Consider the following 22,883-nt stretch of genomic DNA (forward strand, 5'->3'; position numbering starts at 1 on the left):
AGGCTTGAGCCACCGCGCCCGGCCCCTGCATTAGTTTTCTAAGGATAATGGCCTGCAGCCTCATCCATGTCCCTGCCAAGGACATGATCTCATTCTTTTTCATGGCTGCATAGTATTCCATGGTGTATATATACCACATTTTCTTTATCCAGTCTACCATTGATGGGCATTTAGGTTGATTCCATGTCTTTGCTATTGTGATTAGTGCTGTAATGAACATTTGTGCGAATGTGTCTTTATAACAGAATTATTTCTATTCCATTGGCTATGTTTCTAGTAATGGGATTTTTGGGTCAAACAGTATTTCTTGTCTTTAGGTCTTTGAGGAATTGCCACACTGCCTTCCACAATGGCTGAACTAATTCAAACTCCCACCAACAGTGTGTAAGTGTTCCTTTTTCTCCACAACCTCACCAGCATCTGTTATTTTTTTACTTTTTAATAATAGCCATTCTGACTGGTGTGAGGTGGTATCTCATTGTGGTTTTGATTTGCATTTCAAAACAGAGAATTTTTTAAATGCTTGTTTAGAGATAATTTGAAGAGAACAGCAGTGAATGTATTGCATGTTAATAACATCTTAGTATTATTATTCAATCAGTCCTGACCTCACAGACTCCTGATACCTATCTTCAGGTAAAGTGTCAGTTTATTCCAGAATATGAATGAGCTTGTGGATAACCAGTTTGGAAAGTGAATTTTATTTGCCTTGGTTCTTAATTCCTGAATTGAGAAACTCTTCCTGAGGCTCCCTACTTTGTATGGACTGGTATGGCTATTTGCATAGTAGGAATCTGTCCTCCTTTTTCACTTGGATATAACTCGAAAAATTGGTTATGCAACTGATATGGTTTGGATCTGTGTCCCCACTCAAATTTCATGTTGAAATGTAATTCCCAATGCTGGAGGTGGGGTCGGATTGGATGTAATTGAACCACAGGGGTAGTTTCTAATGGTTTAGCACCATCGTCCTAGTGCTGTTTTTATGATAGAGTTCTCATGAGATCTGGTCATTTAAAAGTGTGGTGCCTCCCCCTGCCCTCTCTTTCTCCTGCTCCAACCACGTGAAGTGCTGGCATCCCCTTCACCTTCTGCAATGATTGTACGTTTCCTGAGGCCTCCCCAGAAGCTGAGCAGATGTCACCATGCTCCTGCATAGCCTGCAGAACTGTGAGTCAATTAAATCTCTTTTCTTTATAAATTACCCAGTCTCACGGGTTTTTTGTTTTGTTTTGTTTTTGTTTTTTGAGATAGGGTCTCACTCTGTTGCTCAGGCTAGAGTGCAGTGGCACGATCACAGCTCACTGCAGCCTTGACCTCTTGGGCTCAGGTGATCCTCTCACCTCAGCCTCATGAGTACCTGGTACTAGAAGCACATGCCCCCATGCCCAGCTAATTTTTTGTATTTTTAGTAGAGATGGGATATTGCCATGTTGCCCAGACTGGTCTTGAAATCCTGGCCTCAATGGATCCTCCTGCCTCATCCTCCCAAAGTGCTGGGATTACCGGCATGAGCCCCCTCACAGGCCAGGCAATTCTTTATAGCAATGGGAGAATGGACTATTACAGCTACCAAAGTCTTGCCTGGAATGTCATATTTGAAAATGATGCCTATTTAATGAGGTATGGTTATGGTTTTTTAAAAAACAGCCTTGGAGTGAAATAATCTATACCATACAGTATACCACCTGTCTAGAATATACAATGGCTTTTCAGAGTTATGCAGCCATCACCACAATCAGTTTTGAAACACTTAACCACAAAAGGAAGCCTGTACCCCTTAGTCTTCACCCACCCCAACACCTCCTCAATCTCCTATCACCCCAGCCCCAGGCAATCACTAATCTGCTTTCTGTCTCTACGGATTTGCCTGTTCCGGACAGTTCATATAAATGGAACCACACAATAGGTGGCCATTTGTGACTAACTTCTTTTACTTAGCACAATGTGTTCAAGGTTCATCCATGTTGTAGCATGTATCAGTATTTCATTCCTTTTCATTACCAGATAATATGCGGCGGTCTGAATATGCCACATTGTGTTTATCCGTTCACCCCTTGGCATTTGGGTTGTTTCTACATGTTGGCTGTCATGAATAACACTGCTGTAAACATTTGTGCACACGTTTTATGTTGACATGTGTTTTCATGTCTGTTGGGTATATACCTAGGACTAGGATCGCTGGATGATATGGGAACTCGATAGTTAACATTTTTAGAAACTGTCGGTCTGTTCTCTAAAGTGGGCTGCACTCTGCTCTAACAATAGCCCACTTTTGTTTCAGATCATTTCCACGCTGAAGGTGTAAGCATTTCAAATATATTACGTGGAATTGAATCCCTGTGACAATCCTAAGAGGCAGACCTTACTGTAGGCATTTTAGAGATTTGGAAACAAGTCCCAGGGCGATGAGGTGACTTGCTCAAAGTCACCCAGATGGTAAGAGATGGCACTGGGACCAAACTAAAGCTCATCCACCCCAAAGCTCCATCTTTTCCTTTTCGATCCCATCCCCAGGGAAGTGCAGTGAGGAGGGCTTTTTTCTTTCTCCAGTGGCCTGGGGCTGCCTTTCTCCACAGGCCTCAAGGCCCCCTCTGTTGCTCCTGCCCCAGCCCTGGTGCTGTTTTTTCCCTGCAGGTTGGCAGAAGGCCCAGAGCTGGAACCTGATGTTGTGGAGTCTCTGGACTTCCAGGAGCTGGAAAGGAGCAATGCCCAAAGGATGGGATCATGGCCTTTGCCGTCTCCCCCTAATCCCCACAGGGAGCCTGACAGCTGTGCTATGCTTGGGGAGGATGAAGAGCATCGCAGAGTCAGACAGGGGCCATTATTTTCAATGAAAATTCATTGAACACCAACCCCATGCAGTAAGGGTTTCCATGGCCAGGAAACCTACTTCTGTAACCGATTGCTTCCCTCCTGTGCTCAGCTCCCACTTCCCTCACTGCTCAGCTAATGCAGGCTTCAAGAGCAAAGTAAGGCGTGCATCAAAACAACTGCTTCCATCCTGGTGATTAACTTGGAAACACCATACTACAACATCTAACTACGTACATCTATGCATGCCCTCAGCCTCAGCTTCCTCATTTGAAGAAAGGGAATAATAATATTTACCTCTAAATGTAGCTGTGAAGATGACAAGGGGTATTAAATAGCACACTGCTGGGAACACAGTACCTGAAAACAATAATCAGCAGCTGCTCTGCATCTCAGTACTTGCCATGTGCCGGGTACCTGTCTACATGCTCTTCACTGGAGCCCCATGATATGCAAGGTAGGCCCTGTTTACTACGCCCATCTTTTTTTTATTTTTTCTTTTGAGACAGAGTCTCGTTCTATCACCCAGGCAGGAGTGCAGTGGTGTGATCTTGGTTCACTGCAACCTCTGCCTCCCGGGTTCAAGCGATTCTCCTGCCTCAGCCTCCCGAGTAGCTGGAATTACAGGCACGTGCCACCACATCCAGCTGATTTTTTGTATTTTTAGTAGAGACAGGGTTTCACCATCTTAGCCAGGATGATCTCAATCTCCTGACCTCATGATCCACCCACCTCGGCCTCCCAAAGTGCTGGGATTACAGGCATGAGCCACCATGCCTGGCCTACTATGCCCATTTTATAGATGAATAAACTGAGATTCATAAAGTACATAATTTACCCTAGGTTGTGCAGGGACCTAACCCGTGTCACTATACTTCCCTGGGGATGGGATACAGAAGGAAAAGATGGAGCTTTGGGGTGAATGAGCTTTAGTTTGGTCCCAGTGCCACCTCTTGCCAACTAAGCGACTTTAAACAAGTCACCTCATATCCCCGGGACTTGTTTCCACATCTCTAAAATGTGTATAGGAATCTCTGCCTCTTAGGATTGTCACGGGGATTCAATTCAATGTGATATATTTGAAATGCTTAGACTTTCAGCATCAAAATGATCTGAAACAAAAGTGGGCTATGGTGAGAGTGGCATATCTCCTAGTTATTTTTTGTTATTTTTTGATTTTTTAACAATAGGCATTCTGCCTGGTGTAAGGTGGTATCTCATTGTGGTTTTGATTTGCATTTCAAAACAGAATTTTTAAAATGTTTGTTTAGAGATAATTTGAAGAGAACAGCAATGCTCTCCGACACTTTGCTTTACTGACTGCTATCCTGAAGGCCTTGGAGGCGAGGGAGGCCGGTGAGTGCTGACTCACAATGATGGACTGACATTTCAGTGGATACTCACCACTCAGCCTTGCTCAGAGACGCTGGGCGAGGGCTCCAGAAAGTGGCCTTCCCTGCAGATGTTGACACATGTGTGAGGCGGGGACAGAGTCCACTACCCACAGCACCTGTGAGCACTGGGTAGAACTACTGTCCTCTTCCTCTGTCAGGCTGGCCCTCGAGACAGATTAGATAACAAGAAATGCCAGGGTGGTGCTGATCCCCGCAGTGCCCAGCACACCAACCAGGCTACAAAGGATGTGGAAGCTGCACATAAGGATGGGCGTTACCAACCGCAAATCAAACTGGGCCTTACCAACTGCAAATCAAATCAGAACCAACCGCAAATCAAACTGGGCCTTACCAACTGCAAATCAAATCAGGCGTTACCAACTGCAAATCAAAACCGTCAGCTTTTGGGAAATCAGGACATCATCAACTCTTAAGTCATCTCAAGCCGACAGGAAGCTATGATGGCAAAGGACATTCAGAATCGGCCCAATGAGCTTCCCCCGGCTCCGCTACATATTCAACCGGCTCCTCCTTAGCAGATTCCCCAGCCACCTTCATCACACAAGGGCTCCATCCTTTGTCCTCTGGTTGCTGAAATGCACCCATGGTTCCCAATGTTCAGTCACTGCCCAGGGTGTGAGCTGCTCCTGGGAAAGTTGGCCCTGCAGGTCAAGAGGCTCAGCCCCCAGGCCTGTGCCCAGACCTAATTACAGGTTCCCAGGCAAGCAGTGGAAAGAGCACTGTCCTGAGAGTTCACCTCTGCATGAACTGAAACGGGACTTTGGACACTTCATGCCCCTCCCTGGGCCTCATTTTTCCTGTCTCTACCTGCAGGGGGACTAGACTAGCTCAGGGATGGAGACAGCAGGCATCCTTGCCCTCACTTTTGCCATACCCAGAGCAGACATAGGTAATCAGTTGGAGCATCTTTTCATTAAGCCAGCTCTCTGCCTCAGAATTCTTCTTAACACAGAGCTCCAAGCAAGGACAACCAACAAACCAGAGTTGGCCTGCAAGAGGAAGCCTAGATGCCATCCCCAGGCTCGTTGACTTCATGGCTGCCCCTCAGCTCTAAAGACCTGCCATTGCCCTCTGTAAACACCAGAAGATACTGGAAGGCTCTGCCGCATGTGTTTCAGCTCTCTGAACTTTTCTTTTTTTGAGATGGAGTCTAACTCTATTGCCCAGGCTGGAGTGCAATGGCTTGATCTCGGCTCACTGCAACCTCTGCCTCCCAGGTTCAAATGATTCTCCTGCCTCAGCCTCCTGAGTAGCTGGGATTACAGGCATGCACCACCATGCCCAGCTAATTTTTGTATTTTTAGTAGAGATGGGTTTTCACCATGTTGGCCAGGCTAGTCTCCATCTCCTGACCTCGTGATCCACCTGCCTCGGCCTCCCAAAGTGCTGGGATTGCAGGCATGAGCCACCACGGCGGGCCATGAACTTATTTTCTGATTTTCTCTTGATTTCCTGTGCATTGGCTGGGAAGTTGGGGATGTGTTTGTGTGTCAGAGGCATCGACACACAGGAGGAAGAGCCCCCATGGTCTCAGGACAGGTCACCCTAGTACACAGAGCTCAGTAGTAGAGGCAGATTTGGGCTGCTGTGAGCCAGGCTCTGCCTCCTTCTGGCCAGTCCTGCTGGGCTGTGGCTCCGTAAGCAGCAGCTCCCTCCACACTGTGACCACCCCCTGGGATCAGGGACACAGCACAAAGTGGCATGGACATGTGGGCTTCTTCAGGCAGGGTGGCAGCCTCTAAAGCCAATTCTGAACCTGCAAACCTGGGACTCTTTCCTGGTATGATTGTGTGCTAACACCACATGACAGTTTCAAGGTGTTGTAATGCCATTGTGTACACTGAATAATGCCTGGAGTTTCCTGGTAAAGACCGGGCTCCAAAACTCATAGAAAGTGATTGCTGACAAATGCTGATTTGAGCTCCTGCTCTGCACAGCTCCTTAGGTGCCCCTCAGCATAAAACAGACATGAAAGAGGGTGATGCTGCTGCGGCCCTCCTGGGACCCGCGTGGGAGGATGAAGACAGTAGACAGGCACTGGACTCCGCCAGAAAGAGACATACCACATTGGTTGATTTTATCCTGCAGAAAAACATCTCAAACAAACAGCCTGTCAATCTCTGGACGTGTTTCTACTCAGTCAAGTACCAGATTTCACTTATAAAAATGAAGACTCTTGAAGAGGTAAAAAGACACCAAATAAATTCAAAGTATAGATTTTCAATTTATCAAGTCACATTTTGTGAACTTGTTAAGGGAATCTACAAACAGAGCACCATGTGGCAGAGGCTGGCTCGGCTTCACACGTGTTCATGGTGCACCTGCTGCAGTGGGGCGTGGCCCTGCAGGAATGGGAACTGAGGAGGACGTAGGTCCTGCCCTTGGGAACTTCCGGACCAACAGCGGAGAGAACCTGAAGTAACATAACTCCTCTGAGAGGCCCTGAGGGCTCTGCAGATTTGTCCAAAGGAGTGAGAAATACCATGGTCCTGAGAGGGGAAAGGCTTCCTGGAGGAGGTGGCATTTGAGACAGGACTGGAGAGAAGCAGGAGGGTTTTTCAGCTGTGTGCAGAGGCCCAAGTTGAACCTAGGGAAAGATCTAGGAGGGTAATTCCAGCTGAAAAGCAGGAGAGAAGGCAAGTAGGAGAGAGGTTCTGGGCTCCGAGTCAAGGAAGGTGGTGTGGGCTTGAAGGTCCAGTGAGGAGCCGCTCAAGGAAGGTGGTGGTGTGGGCTTGAAGGTCCAGTGAGGAGCCGCTCAAGGAAGGTGGTGGTGTGGGCTTGAAGGTCCAGTGAGGAGCCGCTCAAGGAAGGTGGTGTGGGCTTGAAGGTCCAGTGAGGAGCCGCTGTGTCATGGAGGGGCCGAGGAGAGAAGTGACTCCAACAGAACAGAGCTTTAGGAAGCCAGAATGTCGGCTCTCTGCCAGAAATCATCAGACGCCACAGCCAGCCTGCCCTTTAGAGTCTATGAAGCCTGAGGGCTTTACTTTGCAGGACTAGATGAGAGATTAGAGAGGATGCCTGACCTCACATCACACACCAAAGAGTCCTGGCCAGCCCTGAATGCAGAGCCCCTGCCTGCGATCCCAAGGTGCCTGCAAACGGGCTCAGTTTGGTGACAAGGCTGCAGGGAGGGTCTAGAATGGCATGGACGCAGTAGGCTGTGTGCAGTAGCGCCGCAAGTTCCAGAGCTGACTACTGGAAATGAGACCGAGCCATCTCGGCATCAAGGGCCAGGACCTGGCTTCTGGGTCAGCATGGCAGGGACTGGACAAATCCACAATCTTCCAAGCAAATGTGGGATTGCTCGGGTTTAAATTGTGGGTCCAGGACATGTCTCAAGGGCCCAGAAGGGTCACTTTCACCCCTGCAGCTCCACCTTCTGAAATACAAAGGTGGTTTATAGTTTTAAATGCTTTATAGCACCACCTCCATATCTACTGCTGCGAGGGTCAGATTTTCCTACCATGGGCTTAGTTGAGAGCTGTGTGGTCCAATATGTAGCCTTTAGCCACAAGTGGCTATTAAAAGTCAAATTAAAACTAAAATTCTGTAATATGAGAAACCCAGTTTTTAAGTTTCACTGATCACCTTTAAAGTACTCAGTAGCCACACATGGCCAGTGCTGTGGCATTCGACAGCACACAATAGGACCTTTCCATCATCACAGAAAGTTCTATCAGCCAACAACAGCTTATAGCAGGAGCTGACTGTGTGACTATGCCCTAGCTTGCAGGCCAAATCCAGCTGCCACCTGTTTTTGTAAATAAAGATGTACTGGAATGCAGCCATGCCCATTCATTTCTTTTTTTTTTTTTTTTTTTTTTTTGAGACAGTCTTTCTCTGTCATCCAGGCTGGAGTGCAATGATGCGATCTTGGCTCACTGCAACCTATGCCTCCCGGTTGAAATGATTCTCCTGCCTCAGCCACCTGAGTAGCTGGGACTACAGGCACATACCACCACACCCAGCTAATTTTTATATATTTAGTAGAGACAGGGTTTTATCATGTTATCCAGGCTGGTCTTGAACTCCTGACCTCAGGCAGTCTGCCCACCTCGGCCTCCCAAAGTGCTGGCCCATTCATTTCTGTACTGTGTATGTCTGCTTTTGTGCTACAATAGCAGAGCTAAGTGGTTATGACAGAGACTGTGTGGCTTGCAAAACCTACGATATTTACTGACTCTTTTAAAGAAAAGTTAGCTGACCCTGAGTATAGACTGTGCAAAAGCTACATGAGAATCTTTTCTCTAAAGATGCTCACGGGCATCTCCAAGAGCGAATAGTGGGTCCCAAACATGTGTCTCTCCTAGGAAGGAGGCAGGGAACATAGTGTTGTCAGCATCAGTGCTGAGCTTAGTCGGGGTGCAGGATGGCCACCCCCAAGCAGGCACCTTGTCTAGGCTGACCAACCTCAGAAAGAGGTAGTGGGGTGGCTGCAAGCCTACCCAGAAAAGCCAAACACACCAGAAGGGTCTTACCATTTGCTTTCTTTATTATTATTTTTTTTCATTTTTCCCAGGTCAATGAGGCAGCAACATTAACAAAAACGGAGACACACTTTTTCCTTGCAAGATAATTCAATAATTCTTCCCAAACTGATGCTCCACAGACGATCCTAAGAGGTTTTCATTGCATTTAGCCTGATTTGGAAGATCTGGCATTCCACATATCAAAAATAACTCCCAGACTGACATGAGGCCAGCCCATGAGCACGCAGTTCCACACAGGGCAATACCCCAAGCAGGGAGAGGGCTTCAGGCCACCCCCCTTCTGGCTCTTTCCAGTCCTAGCAGGTGAAAGAGGAGATCCAGGCTAAATTATCTGGCCCCTCAGGAAGGCTGGCACCTCTGGTTTTCCCTACTTGGGGAGACTCCAGGGCTACTGGATCTGCAGGGAGTTTGGGAGTTCTTTATGGACCCAGAATTTGTGCAAGAAGCTCCATGCTTACCGCCCAAAACTCCTGAGTGATCTCAGCCTCTCTCTCCTTTTCTGAACACACTTCTTTGTTGAAAAAGGAGACTAAATGGATTCAAGAGGCTCACTGATGTGCACTTGGCAATGACACTATTGTCAACAGAACACAGAATTTATCTGTAGCAGCTTGCAATGTCCCAGGGCCAGAGAGGGTGGATTCTCGAAGGATGCCTGGGAGCATCTCAAATGGTAACATTCGGGACAGCCCAGCTGGGGAAATGCTGCAATTTTAGCTGTGCAAATTGCAAATGCATGTGGAACCTTTGCTGTCACGCAAACAGGGGAAATACCAGAATCCTTTTCCAGGCAGCCAGGAGGCTCTGAACGGACAGGCTCCCCTCTTTCTCTTTCTCTCTCTGACTCCCAGGTTGGCTTGCTGAGTTCTCTCACTTCCATCAGCTTTTCTTTGCTGCTCTGTCCAAGTTATTTGGATAAATGGGAACAAAGAAAAGAAAACAGCCTCAGCCTCCAGCCTTCCCTTTTGGGACCTGCCTCACAATGCACACTCTCTTCCAGGCACTTCTTGAATTACAGAGGGAACAACAGTGAGCGAGTCCACTATGGAGCTACTACCAAGTTGGTTTAATTTGCGTGGGTCCCAGACGGGTCTCCAGGGCCCAGGAGGGTCACCCACGCTGTCGTCTCTTCCGCCCCCGCAGCTTCAGCCGCCTGGCTGGCAGGCTGATGGGCTGCTTCCCAAACTTCTCCATGATCTCTCGGATCCTGGCCATGTTGGTTTTGCTAAGTGTGAAGTCACACCGTGTGGCCCCCATGTCATAGCCAACCATACAGTTCTTGGTGGATGCAGTGAAGCCTTCGGCCTTTGCTGTGACCGCATACTCTCCAGGGTTCAGGAGGCGCCAGTAATCCCCATCGTTGGCTGTGGAAAGGAAAACCAGGGGAGACTCAGAGCAGCTCTTGCTAATGCAAATCCCGCCAGCCCTCCTCCAAGACCAGCTCCCTGGGCCAGAGAGAGAGACTCTCAGGCTGGCAACGTGGAATCCTAGCTCCTGCAGATGCAAATTCTTAATGCATTTTGGAAGCCAAGATGTTTTCCTCTCTGAAAGCTGCCTTAATGGTTTGAACAGGGAGGGGAGGTGTAGGCTTCCCGCAGCGTCAGTACATAGGAGCAAAGCTGGAGGGCCGATCGCTAATGCTCCTCGCTCTGTGACAATATGAGCCACTCATTACGAACTTGAACTTCCAAACGGTATGCCCTCGCCACAAAATGCCATCTTGAAAAGCCATCAGTGCAGGGCCTCCTGGCTTCCTTAGCATGGCTGCAAGTACACAATAACCATTTTTTTAAAGGCGTGGGCTCTTCACTTCTGGAAAGAGAAGGAAAGGACTAACTGGGCTGAAGTCAGATGACCCAGGAGAGGCCCTGGCACCTGTACCCCATTCCCTGGCTGGGGCCTGGAGAGACTTGGGAGTTGCAGGGGCATCTATACATGGATGCTGCGGGGCAGAGGAGCCTTGAGACCACATGAAACTCAAGCTGGAGCTGAGGTGGTGCCCATGCCTCCCAGGTAACCACCGGCCGATTACCTCCCAGGCACCTAACGTGACCTGGGTCCATCCTCAGCTCTAGGCTGGATCCCTGTGGTAGGTGCAGTGGTTCACGCCTATAATCCCAGCATTTTGGGAGGCTGGGTGTGGTGGTGGGTGCCTGTAATCCCAGCTACTCTGGAGGATGAGACAGGAGAATCGCTTGAACCCAGGAGGCGGAGGTTGCAGTGAGTCGGGATCATGCCACTGCACTCCAGCCTGGGTGACAGAGTGAGACTCTGGCTCAAAAAAAAAAAAAAAAAAAAAAAAAAAAGACAGGTTCTAGGCTGAGGTCACTTCTCCCAGAGAGCCTACAGCCTGGTGAGAACATTTAGATCCATAGCATATCAGAGACCATGAGACAGAAAAGGAGACACCAGAGGCCATCCCGGAGAACACTACCCACACACAGAAAGACGAGGCTGGCACTGGCTCACTGAACCCTCCAAGTGACTCTGTGATACAGGCTGCACGCTTATTCCCTTTTCTATGTGAGTAATTTGATGCCCAGAGAGGTGTAGTATCCTGCTCCAGGTCACACAGCTAGTAATCAGCAGTCCTTCACTTGTGACAATCTGAACGTCCTGACCAGTCTAAAGTTTTGGAGCCAGGTAGAGAAAAGGTTGGGTTTGATCAAGTACTTAGTAGTCCCTGGACAAGGTTTGCTTGTCTTAACAAGTCCTGAAGTCTTCTAATGGATGGAAGAAAACTATGTATGTGTTTACAAATATACATCTCCCATATACACAGATCTATAACACTTTGAAGCATCGTGTTGAAATCATGAGCATTCTAATCCCAGTTCATCCGAAACACCCAGTGCAATACGCTGAGCTCACAGGAGCACAGGACGTGACGGGAAGTGAAACGTGGAGGCAGTCATTTGCCACAAGTACATCATTAAGGAGCTGAAAGGAAAACAGGACTCATCTGACAGACCCAGGTACACGCTCAGGTGGGTGGCTCCTGGCATGTGTCCTGGGTCTTTTTTAGTGAAATGGCAAGTTCTTCAACTAAATAAAATGCCACTTCATACCTTTTCAGGAGCACATCGACAGGCTGAATTATACCAGCAGGTGACTCGAGCCTCACAGCAAAGCTTGTCTTTGGAGATCTCCCTCGGGGGTCCCACAGTCCCTGACAAGCCCAAGCGAGCCACCTCCTCCACGTGCCCTGCCTGTCCTCTCCCCTCTCCCTGCTACCAGGCAGCGCATCCTTGAGAGTGGAAATGGCCTCTGCTTCCTGCCTCGGCTCTGTGTTAAAGCTGTAGGCACCTGTAGAGCCCGTGTTTTCCTCTTCCGTGCTCAACATGCATGCCATTTATCCTCCTGGATTGAACACCGAACAGGTCAGAACATTGGTTCATCTGAATGGGCTGGAGAGAAGTGAGCGACCAGGAGAGCACGTGGCTTACTGGCCTGAGAAGCGGGGCATATCAGGTCTCAACTACCAAGGGTGCTCAGAGGGGATTAGTTAAGGCCAAGAGCCTGCCCCCACCAACAACTGTTGTAGGGCACTGGCCATTGGAGGCCCCTGGAAGCAGACCTCTCAGTGGGAGCACCTGACTCAATGGCACTTGGAGGTTAAACACCTCAGGGAGGGGGCAGCCCAGGTTCTCACCAAGGGAGGTCCTTAGTAAGCTGAGCAGTGAAAGAAACCCACAATTAATGGTTATCAGCATAACTGGCTCAACTTCATGTTTCTAATAAGAAGCCTTTGTGATTCCCCTTGTCCCCGAAAAAGCCAGAAGAAGCTCTCCCTGTCCCCTCCCCAGTCCACCCTCTGTGCTGTTGCTGGCCTTCTTATACACATCATGGTGCTTACTCCCTAAACCTGCCGTTATCGCAGGGCCACATGGCGATGAAATCCAAAGTCCTTGGGTGGCTGGAGCCTCTGGGGTCCCAGTTCCTGCCCTCCCCTATTGTATCTCACACCCCTTTGTTCCAGCCATTCTGACTGCCTTGCAGTGGTGTCTCAGGACACACACATCTCATACCTCTGGGTTTTGCATATACTGTTCCCACTGCTGTTCCCAACTCTTGTGCCAGGTCTACTTCCTTTCACCCTTTCTAAAGTCAGGCCTTGCAAGATTCCATTTAAATGCCTAGAGTTCGATTTTTTGTTTTGTTTTGTTTTTTGAGACAGAGTCTCACTCTATCGCCCAGGCTGGAGTCCAGTGGCACGATCTCAGCTCACTGCAACCTCTGCCTCCCAGGTTCAAGCAATTCTCCTGCCTTAGCCTCCTGAGTAGCTGGGATTACAGGTGCGCACCACCACGCTTGGCTAATTTTTGTCCTTTTTTTTTCTCTCTTTTTTTTTTTAGTAGAGACGGGGTTTCACCATATTGGCCAGGCTGGTCTCGAACTCCTGACCTCGTGATCCACCCGCCTTGGCCTCCCAAAGTGCCGAGGATTACAGGCATGAGCCACCACGCCAGTCCTAGAGTTTGTTTTTAATAATGAAAGCTATTCTTACTAATTTTCAAGAAATTTGTTCTGTCCTTGTGGTCCTGTCAGGTAAGCCCTCTAATTTTTGAAGAGAAATAGACAAGCAGGTGGAGATAGTGTTCCTGTGAGCCTGAGGGTTCACCCCATTCAGATGAGGGCTCAGTGCTTAGAGCAAAACCCAACGCAGATCCTGTGGGCCCCTTCCACATCACTGCGCTCCACTGGTCCCAGCCGGCCTCTCTCCAGCCACACAAGGCTTCCTTTTGTTTCTTGATTCTTGACTCTGAGCCTTTGCAATTACTGTTCCCTCCAACTTGAATGCTATTCTTTGCTCTTCTAAAGGCCAGCCTGTGTATGTCCCCGTAGGGAGGGACCCTTCCTTGGCTTTCCCATCTATCTGTAAATATCACTTGATTTATTTTTTTTTCATGGCACTGATCACAGTGCATAGTAAACTTTTAAATCTTCATTTTGGAGTTATCTCTAGGTTTCCTTCACTAGAATGTGTACTTTTAGAGGCCATACTTGTTTTACTCACTGCAGTATTTCCAGTCTGGTGCACAGTAGGAGCTCAATAAGAAAGGTCAAAAGAATGAATACAATGATCAGGACTGTGTGTGGCTTCACACAGTCAGAATGAGGGGCATTGGCCCCGTCATCTGAAAGCTTCTACTGAGGAGACACGGATCTGCCTGATGCCCTCATTGGCCTGGCAGGGCATGCTGTCCTCAGTTCTTGGCTATTTTCCCAATGTCTTCCTTGAGGCTCTCATTTTCTCTGCTTCTGTCTCTAGCCACTGGAAAAGTCTGGAATCACATTATGAAAAGCGGGAGATGCAGTGTTGGGCTGCTGTCCCCATGAGTGCTCAGGTCTGTGTTCAGGGTGAACCTTCTAGGGAGCTGCAGTGGAAGTCAACACATAATGGGCATCCCAGGCATTCACGCATGCCAAGCCTGTCCCACAGACTCTGGCCAAGCAATGGATGAAAGAAGTATGCAGACACAAGTATTTTGCCTGAGCATGTGGATAGGGGACTGCACGACTTAGCACCACTGACAAGAGTGCAGCCCCCATAAGCCAGGAATGTTTGTATTTATTTAGTACAGATTTAATGACAAAGGCTTGGAGCAAACACAATTTGTGGATAATTAACATTGTCCACCCCCGAGTAGAGAGCAGTCCTGCACACAAATGATCAAAGGTTGGTTTCTGGAGACATAAGTAAACAAATTGATTTAGATAAATTCCTTTACTTTCCCTTGTTATCTACTCTGCCCTTCTGAAGTTTTTGCAAAACCTCCTGACCTTCTAAGAAGGTTTGTGTCTTTCCTTATAATTTCTCCCACCACCCTGACCAATCTCCTATACACGGGCAGAAGGGGCAACTCAGGTCTAAAGAATGTCAACACGAGCAGGTCAGGTCAGCACCCACCAAGTAAAGGACAGTCGTGTGGAACAGTGAGCCGGGTGTCTGTCCAACGCACTGATATGCATCTAACTCAAAGCATTCCTACCAGCTTCCCTCCCTGTGGAATTCCATTTAATACCTCTGTTTACTTTATGCAAAATCCATCCCAAAATAAAACTTGTCAGATCACATAAACCTCAGACAGAAATCAAGGCAAATTCAGAGCTTTTCTTGAGAACCGAAAGATTCTGAAACAGAATAAAGAGCCGTGTGTAAAGTATGGAGTTTATCTGTCATGATAATACACTGGGAAATTATTTATAGAGGGGAAAATCAAGGGAGGGAGTTGCATTTCCCATTAGCTCATCAAAACTGTCTCCTTGATTGCAGGGGCTTGAAACTCAGCACCCATTAGGCAAAGTATTCTGTCTTAGCTTATGGGGCCCCAGGGTCTTTTTATCTCCCACTCAGTTCAAAACTCTTATGTTTTCTCACATTGCATACAAAGCACTAAATAGTCAAGGAATGTTCTAGGCTCTTCTAGAATTGTCATTTCAAAGGAGCTTCATTTGTAATGTTTAAAATACAAATCCTATGCAGAACCACATCACACAGCCTTTCATGCATAATGATCGCCAACACTCTGCGTGGTCTCTGGCACATTACAGCTATGCCATCTACATTTGCTGAATTAATTAAGGAATTGTGAATAAATATATGGAAAAAAATGAACACCTATGAGGGGCTACGATGTACAAAATTCCATGGTATTCGGTGTGAAGCCTCATGGTTCATGGCTATAAGATCAGTGACAAGTGGTATGAATGTTCAGAAAATATTATTAAGTGAAGAAATCAGTAACTAGATGGGAAAATGCAATTTATGGCATTATACAGCAATCTACAATTTTGTGGCATTTTAGACACAGTTTATTCATTTGCATATTTGGTCTTTTATGCCAGGCCCACTGCTAGGGAGCCTGGCAATGAAGGGTACATGGGCCAGGTCTGAACCCCAGCCTCACCTCATCCTAATGTCCCAAAGTCTGCTTCCTGGCAGGTGGAATGGGATCTTTTGTTGACAGGACAGGATCATGGGAACAGTTTGCAGAGAAGGAGCCTCTCCTCCCTGATCAAGAAAAATAGCATGGAAATAAAGGAAGGAGCACCAGATTTGAAGCCTCTAGCGCTTGGCTCAAATCATAGCTCTGCCTCTCACTGGGTAATCCTGGACCATCATGGACTGTTCATCCGCCCATTCATCAACAAGTATTTATTGAGCATCCACTGCTCAGAAGTGGCCAGGCAGGGGGCTCATAATACACTGAGGAACAAACCAACCAAACAGTCAAGGGCTCCTGACCTCGTGGGGGCGAAGAGGCAGAAACAAATAACGAGCAGAGTACACACGAGCCTATTATGTGATGTGTTAGAAGGGAGATGTGCCACGGGGAAGGGACAAAGTCGGGGCAGGTAAGAGGGACCAACAGGGCAGCAGGGAGGTGTGCCATGCTCACAGGGGTCAGGGTTGGCTGCAGTGAGATGGTGCCATCTGAGCAAAGACCTGAAAGGCAGGAGGCAGGAACCCAGGGACCTCCCAGGGAAGAAGGTTCAGGTGGACAGAGGTGCCACAGTGATGACCCCCTGTGTGGCTGTCAGTCCACGAGGAGCAGTGGGAAGTCAGATCATGGCCCTGTTTGCCTTGGACAGGGGTGGGGAGTGGGACACAGCATTTTCAGTTTTAAGTGGGGCATCCCAGGTCATGACAGCCCTGTGGCACAAAAGAAAAACCTGGACTTGTTAAGCACCTTTGTTTTCATATCACTTTCTAACCAGCAAAGAACAGGGCAGAGTCCTCTGGGACCCTGAAGGGCACCTGCAGGGCATCTTCCAGCCCACCTGGAGGTCGGAGACCTGAAGCCAAACTCTTCTAACCCCTTAACCATCAGTGGGTCACTGCCCTCCTTAAGCTGCTGTTTTTCACCTGAATGAGTGGGAACGAATGGCCTGTCTCCCTCAGAGGGATAAAGTGAAAACAACTGAGAGAAAGCGTGTGTGAGCGTTCTTTGAGAACAGATCGTGTGGGGAACAGCTCCTTATTCCTGCTGTTGCTGAGTGATCCAGGGGCAGCCTTCTGCTGTCCTGACGTGGTGTGGCCGCTTCATAAGTGCATTTTAAAATGGGAGATTGTTTTGGCGTTTTAGGAACTGGAAACCAAATTTGGTTTATAAAACCCTGGGTCTTACAATTTCTTTTCTTCCATAGCAAAGAGAGTTGGAATAAGATGTGAGCACTGCCTTTTAGAGATCATTCTCTGACCCTCAGATTATCCAAGTTCCTAGAATTTTCTACCCTGCATTCAAAAGGGAATCACGTGTGCTAACCCTGACTAGTTAACACCATCAGACACTCATCCCTTCTAGTGAGTGGGAGCTGGGTCTCCCTGATACATCTCATCTAATGACAGCATCAAGAAAGATACAATTTATGTGAGGAATGATGCAGTTAAATGACAGAGTTAATACAAGAAAGCTATTAACAGAGTGGCATATAGGAGATGCCCTCGTTTATTATTACTGTTATTCTTATCCTACCCTTCACATTACAGACACCTGAGTCTTCCTAAGACATCACGCTCAGTGATTTCCTGTGCTTTAATGGAAAAGTTGCATCCTCTCTGGAGGGGCATGTAAGGCCAGTCCCAACCCACCCCTCCAGCTGTCATCTTGCTGCTGGTCCCTTCAAACTCTCCACTCCTCCATAAGTCACCCAGTTTATGGCTTCTCCCTCTCCCGAGCAGCCTGGCTCCTTCCCTCCCTCCCTCCCTGGCCCCTCTGGGCTTAAGGACACAGGCCACATTCCACCTGGTCTGAGAGCTAAGATGCCTGCAGATGCAACAACTCCATAGAGACAGAGCTGCTTCCTCAACTCCTTAGAAACTTCCACTGCACCTGGAGGTCAGCTGGCTGCTGCATGACCATCCTGTGCAAGGGACAGAGAGCAACCAGGAAGCACAGGTTGAAAACCTCCCTTTCAAGAGTCTCTTGAAAAGTGGGAAATTTAGAGGAAGGAGACTGTAATTCGGCTCTGAGTAAGACGTTTCCAGCAGTCATTTCATGATTGTAACCCAAGTAAAACACCTAAAAAAAATGGGTATTTCTTACCAAGAGACAGTTGGTACACATTTGCAGTTACCTGTTCGGATGTCATGGTTTACGCCTTCTACGGAGATAATGGCATTTGGGATTCCTTTTCCATGTGAATCTCTCACCAAGCCTTTAATGCCACGATGAACCTGCTCAGCAAACATGAGACACAGGGTGAGGCCACCGACCAGCTCTGGACACAACCGGCACAATGGAGGGGGCTGTCAACCCGCCATCAGCCGGTTCCCACCAAGAACTCACACAGCACCACGTCTTGCTCAGGGGCATGGAACCGAAAAGCAGGTTCACTGCTCACTGCATTGTTGGGTTCAATTAACAAGGGCGAGGTCTTGGTGTAAGAAAAGTGAACTTATTTCTGAAGCTAGCATTAGGGAACCATCCTGCTTTAAAATGTGCCACTTCTCCTTTGGAGCAAAAAGCTGATACTTTTATGAGGGGAGGGAGCTAGTGAGCAAGGGCAGGTGTCTTATCTAGACCCTGCTAGCCTGGTGTCTTATCTACCAGACAGTTGAGTTGGCACCTTCCTGGGCAGAAATAAGTTGTAAAAGTGGCCAGCGGGCATGCTTTCAGCATGCCCTCCAAGGCCAGCCCCTGGAGGTGGGCGTTCTGCCTTGGAGCACAGATGAGCTTGCCCTGCAGGGAATGTCTGCTGAGGGGGAAGTGACAGGTTATTTTGCATTTCAAAAAAGGCTAAGTGGGAAGCAGGGGAAAGGAGAAAGGAGAAAAGAAGAGAAAAACACCAATTAAATTATCTCTTAGAAAAACAGGAGTCCTCAGGTTATAGGCTTGCCTGGCTCTGTATGGATTTGGAATGTAAACTTCTGCATTTCTTTTGGGTTCTTGCACCAGAAAGTCTTCCATTAAAATGCCCAGAGGCTTACAAAGTATTAGGATCTGAGACGGTTCACAGAAACACATTTACTAAAAACTGAAATTTAATTTTTATAGGCATATTTATTTTGACTTTTTGGGACTTGCTGACTTAAAAGTCAGAGGGAAAACAAACAACTCAAAGAAACCTTCCTACAGATGACAACTCCAGGCATAGACCCTTCCAAAGACTTAATTGTGTCATGCGATGCACTTGAACCTTATGCCTCAGTTTCCCCACTTGTAGAACGATGTGCCAATCCAAGGTGACATTCCGTCATTACCAATGACTTTATGCATATTACGAGGACTAGGCATTTTATCCACAGGAGGCCTTTTGGCTAAATGGCATCATTACTTAAGACTGATTAGGTTGTTACAGTCAAGTCCTTCTCTTTACAGGGATGCAAAGGAAAAAGAGCCTTCTCTTACAAAATTCCAGGCTGGGAACAGGAATTCCTTGGGTGAGAGGTTCCCCTTAGAAGGAAAAATGGACTCATACCCTTCTGTGCCAGGGAAGCTCACTGGGGGCTGAGTCTCCCAAGACCATCATGGGACAGAGTCAGATGCTAAATCCTGGTGCCAACCTCTGCCCCCTGTGCAGAAGTGCAGCCAAAAGTGCCAGCCAAAGCCATTGGCTGAATGTGCCTTCTGACTGCTGAGCACAACCCATGGAGGGGGAACCTTGTGTCCAGCCTCAGGGTCTTACTTCCAAATGGATGGAGGTTAAGGTGGAGTCAGAATTAACACTTAGAAAAAGCAGGAGCCCTGAGGCTTGACACTGGTTTCTGTTTAATCCATTGCTTTCCAGTTAGTCTGTTCCTTAGTGGGGCCTGGATACTGTTTGGTTAGTTGCAGAACTAGAACTGGTGAATTCACTAATGCTGCAAGATGGATGTGTCCTTGACAGCCTACGGCAGGGAGGTGTCCAAGGTTCTCAGAGGAGGCAGCAGCAGCCCCTCCCCAGCTGGGTAGCAGAGCCCAGCGGTACTTGTTAAAGCTGCTCCCAGGTCATTCACCCCTGCCACCTGCAACAGTGACTCTGAAGGCCTGGGAGGGTGTTAGGGACTCAACTGTGTCCCCACCCCACCCCAGCCCCCAAATTCATATGTTGAAGCTCCAACCCCAGTATCTCAGAATGTGACTATTTAGAGATGGAGCCTTTAAAGAGGTAATTAAGTGAAAATGAGGCTGTTAAGGTGGCGTCCTCCTAAGAAGAGGAAATTTGGACTCATACACAGAGGCACATGCACAGAAGGATAACCACCATGTGAAGAGGTGGCAAGATGGCAGCCGAGGAGACAAGGCTCCAAGGACACCGACCCTGTGGGCAGCTTCGTCTCGGACTTCTGGCCTCCAGAGCTGCAAGTCTGCCTTGTAAGCCACCTGGTCTGTGGTGTTTTGTGATGGCAGCCAGAGCAGACTGAGACAAGGGGCCTGGGCACGTTGGCTCAAACACGTAGCACCTGTTCCCTGCAGAGCAGCATCAGAGAGCCCAGGAACCAGTCCCATTGCTCCAGGCCAGTGGGCACAATGACCATTGGTTTAGAGCTCTCTTCCCTGGGGCCTGCTCAAGTGTCAACACAGAGTTGCTCCTCAAAGCACTAAGATGGCCCAGTACGATGGCCAAGGTCTGAAGCTCTAATTCCATCCCATACTTTCAGCCACCTGGCAGCCTCATCCCCCAGCTAGTCCCCTTCATCCCAGCCACATGCCCTCAATATACCTGCTCCATGAACACGATCAGAGATTCCCGGTTATTCTCCCACTCTTCGGGCAGTTGACTCTCATGTGGGTATTTATCACAGCCGACGTAGATGGACAGTTCGAAGCAGTTTGTATGAAGGTAGCTGAAATCGTTCAGACCTGCCAAGCCAATGGGACAACAGTGTAACTGAACAATACTCAAAATGGCACTGGGGAATGGGACACAGGGGGAAGCAGAAATGTTTAAGAACATTTGGAAGGCCTTGTTTAAACAGGGAGGTATCAAGTATCTACTACAGACAAAAATTTGCATTAGAGCAAATGTGTGTGAGTTAGAGATTCTGGAGAGAAGATGCATCCGCAATGGTGTGTGGTGAGGACGGACACATGGAAGTGTGGCTTTGACAAAAAAGCCAAAAGAACTGAAATAATGCTATTTAGATAAAATACTTTATTAAAGTAAAAAAGTTTAACGCTCCATTTTTGGAGTAAAGCTATCATTCATGAACACTACAGGTTTTAAGTGTTTGATTAAGTTTCTCTCTACAGTTATGCTGTCTCAGCTATAGCTCTATGACAGTCTTCTATTTTGATTCCAAAAATTGCGATCCTTGCCACTGTTTGCCGAGTGCCTCCTATAAGCCAGGATCTGTCCTAAGCACTCTGCAGCCATTAGGTGACTTAATTTTCATCCCAAACCCAGCAGAGGTAGGCAACACAGCACAATTTTACAAATAGGAAAATTGAGGTTGAGAAGGGAAAGAATCGTACCCAGGACCACGTATGTGTCTGGAAAGGGTCAGAGTCAGGGTTTGGGCCCAGGTCTGCATGCCCTTGCCTACGGCTCCGAATAGAGCATCACTGCTTGGGGACTTGTAGGCAAACCCACTCCCCCAGTACACCTGAAAGCAGACAAGCCTTCTGCCTCCTGGCATGACGACAGCAGGACAGGAAGCCCCAGCCTGATGTGTAGTGGGTGTCTGGACTCATTATCTAGGGCTGCTGTTACAGTGTAAATTACCACCAAATGGTTGGCTTAAAGCAACAGAAATTTATTCTCTCACAGTCTCAGAGGCCAGAAGTCTGAAACCAAGGTGTCTGTGGTCCCTCCAAAGCCTCTGGGAGGGGGAACCTCCTCTAGGGGAGGAGGCTTCCTTGCCTCTTGCAGCTTATGGGGGCCCCCGGCATTCTTTGTCTTGAGGCCGCATCACTAAGCTCTCTGCCTCTGTCTTCATATGGGCTTCTCCTCTTCTTCTGTCTTGCTTCCAGGTAACACAGGGTGACCCCATCTGGAGACCCTGAATATAATGATACCTGCCAAGACTCGTTTTCCAAATAAGCTAACATTCCCAGGTGTGGGGTTTTAGAAAGCAGACATTATCTTCTGGGGAGGCCACCACTCCACCCACTATACTAGCCAACATTTGTGAAATAAATAGATGAGTGTTTGATGGCTTGAAGTACCAGTGGCTTCCTTCCCAACATTTTTGTTTTTGAACAGGATGATGATTAGCAAGCTGTGCTCTGCGCGACTCACCCAGTAGAAGGCCCCTCTGACCACCCTCCCTGGGCTCTAGGGTCAGGGTCACAGAAAGCAGGAGTGCTGTGTGCCTTGGACAAATTTTCTTCATTCTCACTCAGTGCACCAGAAGGAACCCTCTCCTGCAATGCTCAGTATCAAAACCGTGGCTTTGGGGTGTCAAGAGCAACTCTATCAATCTGCTGCCTGGTAACTGAAGTCAGAGGCAAAATGGCGTTAAGTATACAGCCACTCTACCCAATGCCAGGTTCGAACCATTCACATGTCATCAGCAATGGGCCTCTGATTAAGCCTGTGATGAAACACTGAGCGTGTTTGCAGTGAGAGCAGTGGAATAAAAAGGGTGGGACAGAGCCAAGTCAATGGAAAATCCTTCACATGGGCCCCCGTCTCATTGAAGGAGACTGGTCAAAATTCCTTGGGTCAAACCCGCAGTATGGAATTACAGACAGTGCAAGAAGGCCAGGGGACAACAGGTCACCAGTGAGCACAGGTTTCAGCTTTCCGGGAGGGCTGAACACCTGTCTGCAGAGAAAACGATTGTCACTTCCACCCTTTTAGTCCTCGTTAGCACCGAAATAAATGCGATATTTAAACGTTCTGGAGTGAGCCTGCCATTTTGCAATATGTATCTTCAGAGCACAGGAAGTTTTAGAAGAACTGGCAAAATGAGAAACCAGAGGGAAGTGGAGAAGCCTGGGCCTTGCTGTCCTGCTGCCACCCGCCAGCCTTCCAGAGTGTATCACCTTGCTGAGAACACATGGCCAGAGACGGGCTTCGAAAGCAAAATGCTACTTCCTGTCTGAAGTGTGTGAACAAGGGGCCACGATGTGCCCCAGATAGTTCTTCACAAGCCTTCGGTCCTAGCTGGGGTAGTGAGATATTCCTTTGCGTTCTCTCCCTAACTGGCATCCTTCTCTTGTCACCAGCTTCAGCAGGGAAGGCACAGCCACATTCCTTACAGCTCTGTGCATCTGATGCGACCACAACGCCT

The 22,883-nt window shown here is 48.1% G+C and overlaps 1 protein-coding gene across 3 annotated transcripts in view; it reads right to left on the minus strand.

Moving 5' to 3' along the window:
- CPXM2 (carboxypeptidase X, M14 family member 2) overlaps positions 1–22,883 on the minus strand; it is a 246,824-nt gene that overhangs the window by 92,254 nt on the left and 131,687 nt on the right. For 2 of the 3 annotated variants that reach the window (XM_077947807.1, XM_077947808.1), the window contains exons 12-13: positions 20,369–20,508; positions 17,801–17,900 (exon numbers count right to left, since the gene is read on the minus strand). In XM_077947807.1, the coding sequence (XP_077803933.1) occupies positions 17,801–17,900; positions 20,369–20,508 (240 nt within the window). Of the gene's footprint in view, positions 1–8,703; positions 10,084–17,800; positions 17,901–20,368; positions 20,509–22,883 lie in introns of those variants that run through there. The other variant, XM_001082168.5, reaches the window with a different exon arrangement.

The sequence above is a fragment of the Macaca mulatta genome, chromosome 9 (assembly GCF_049350105.2).
Source record: "Macaca mulatta isolate MMU2019108-1 chromosome 9, T2T-MMU8v2.0, whole genome shotgun sequence".
In the NCBI taxonomy this organism is placed as follows: domain Eukaryota; kingdom Metazoa; phylum Chordata; class Mammalia; order Primates; family Cercopithecidae; genus Macaca; species Macaca mulatta.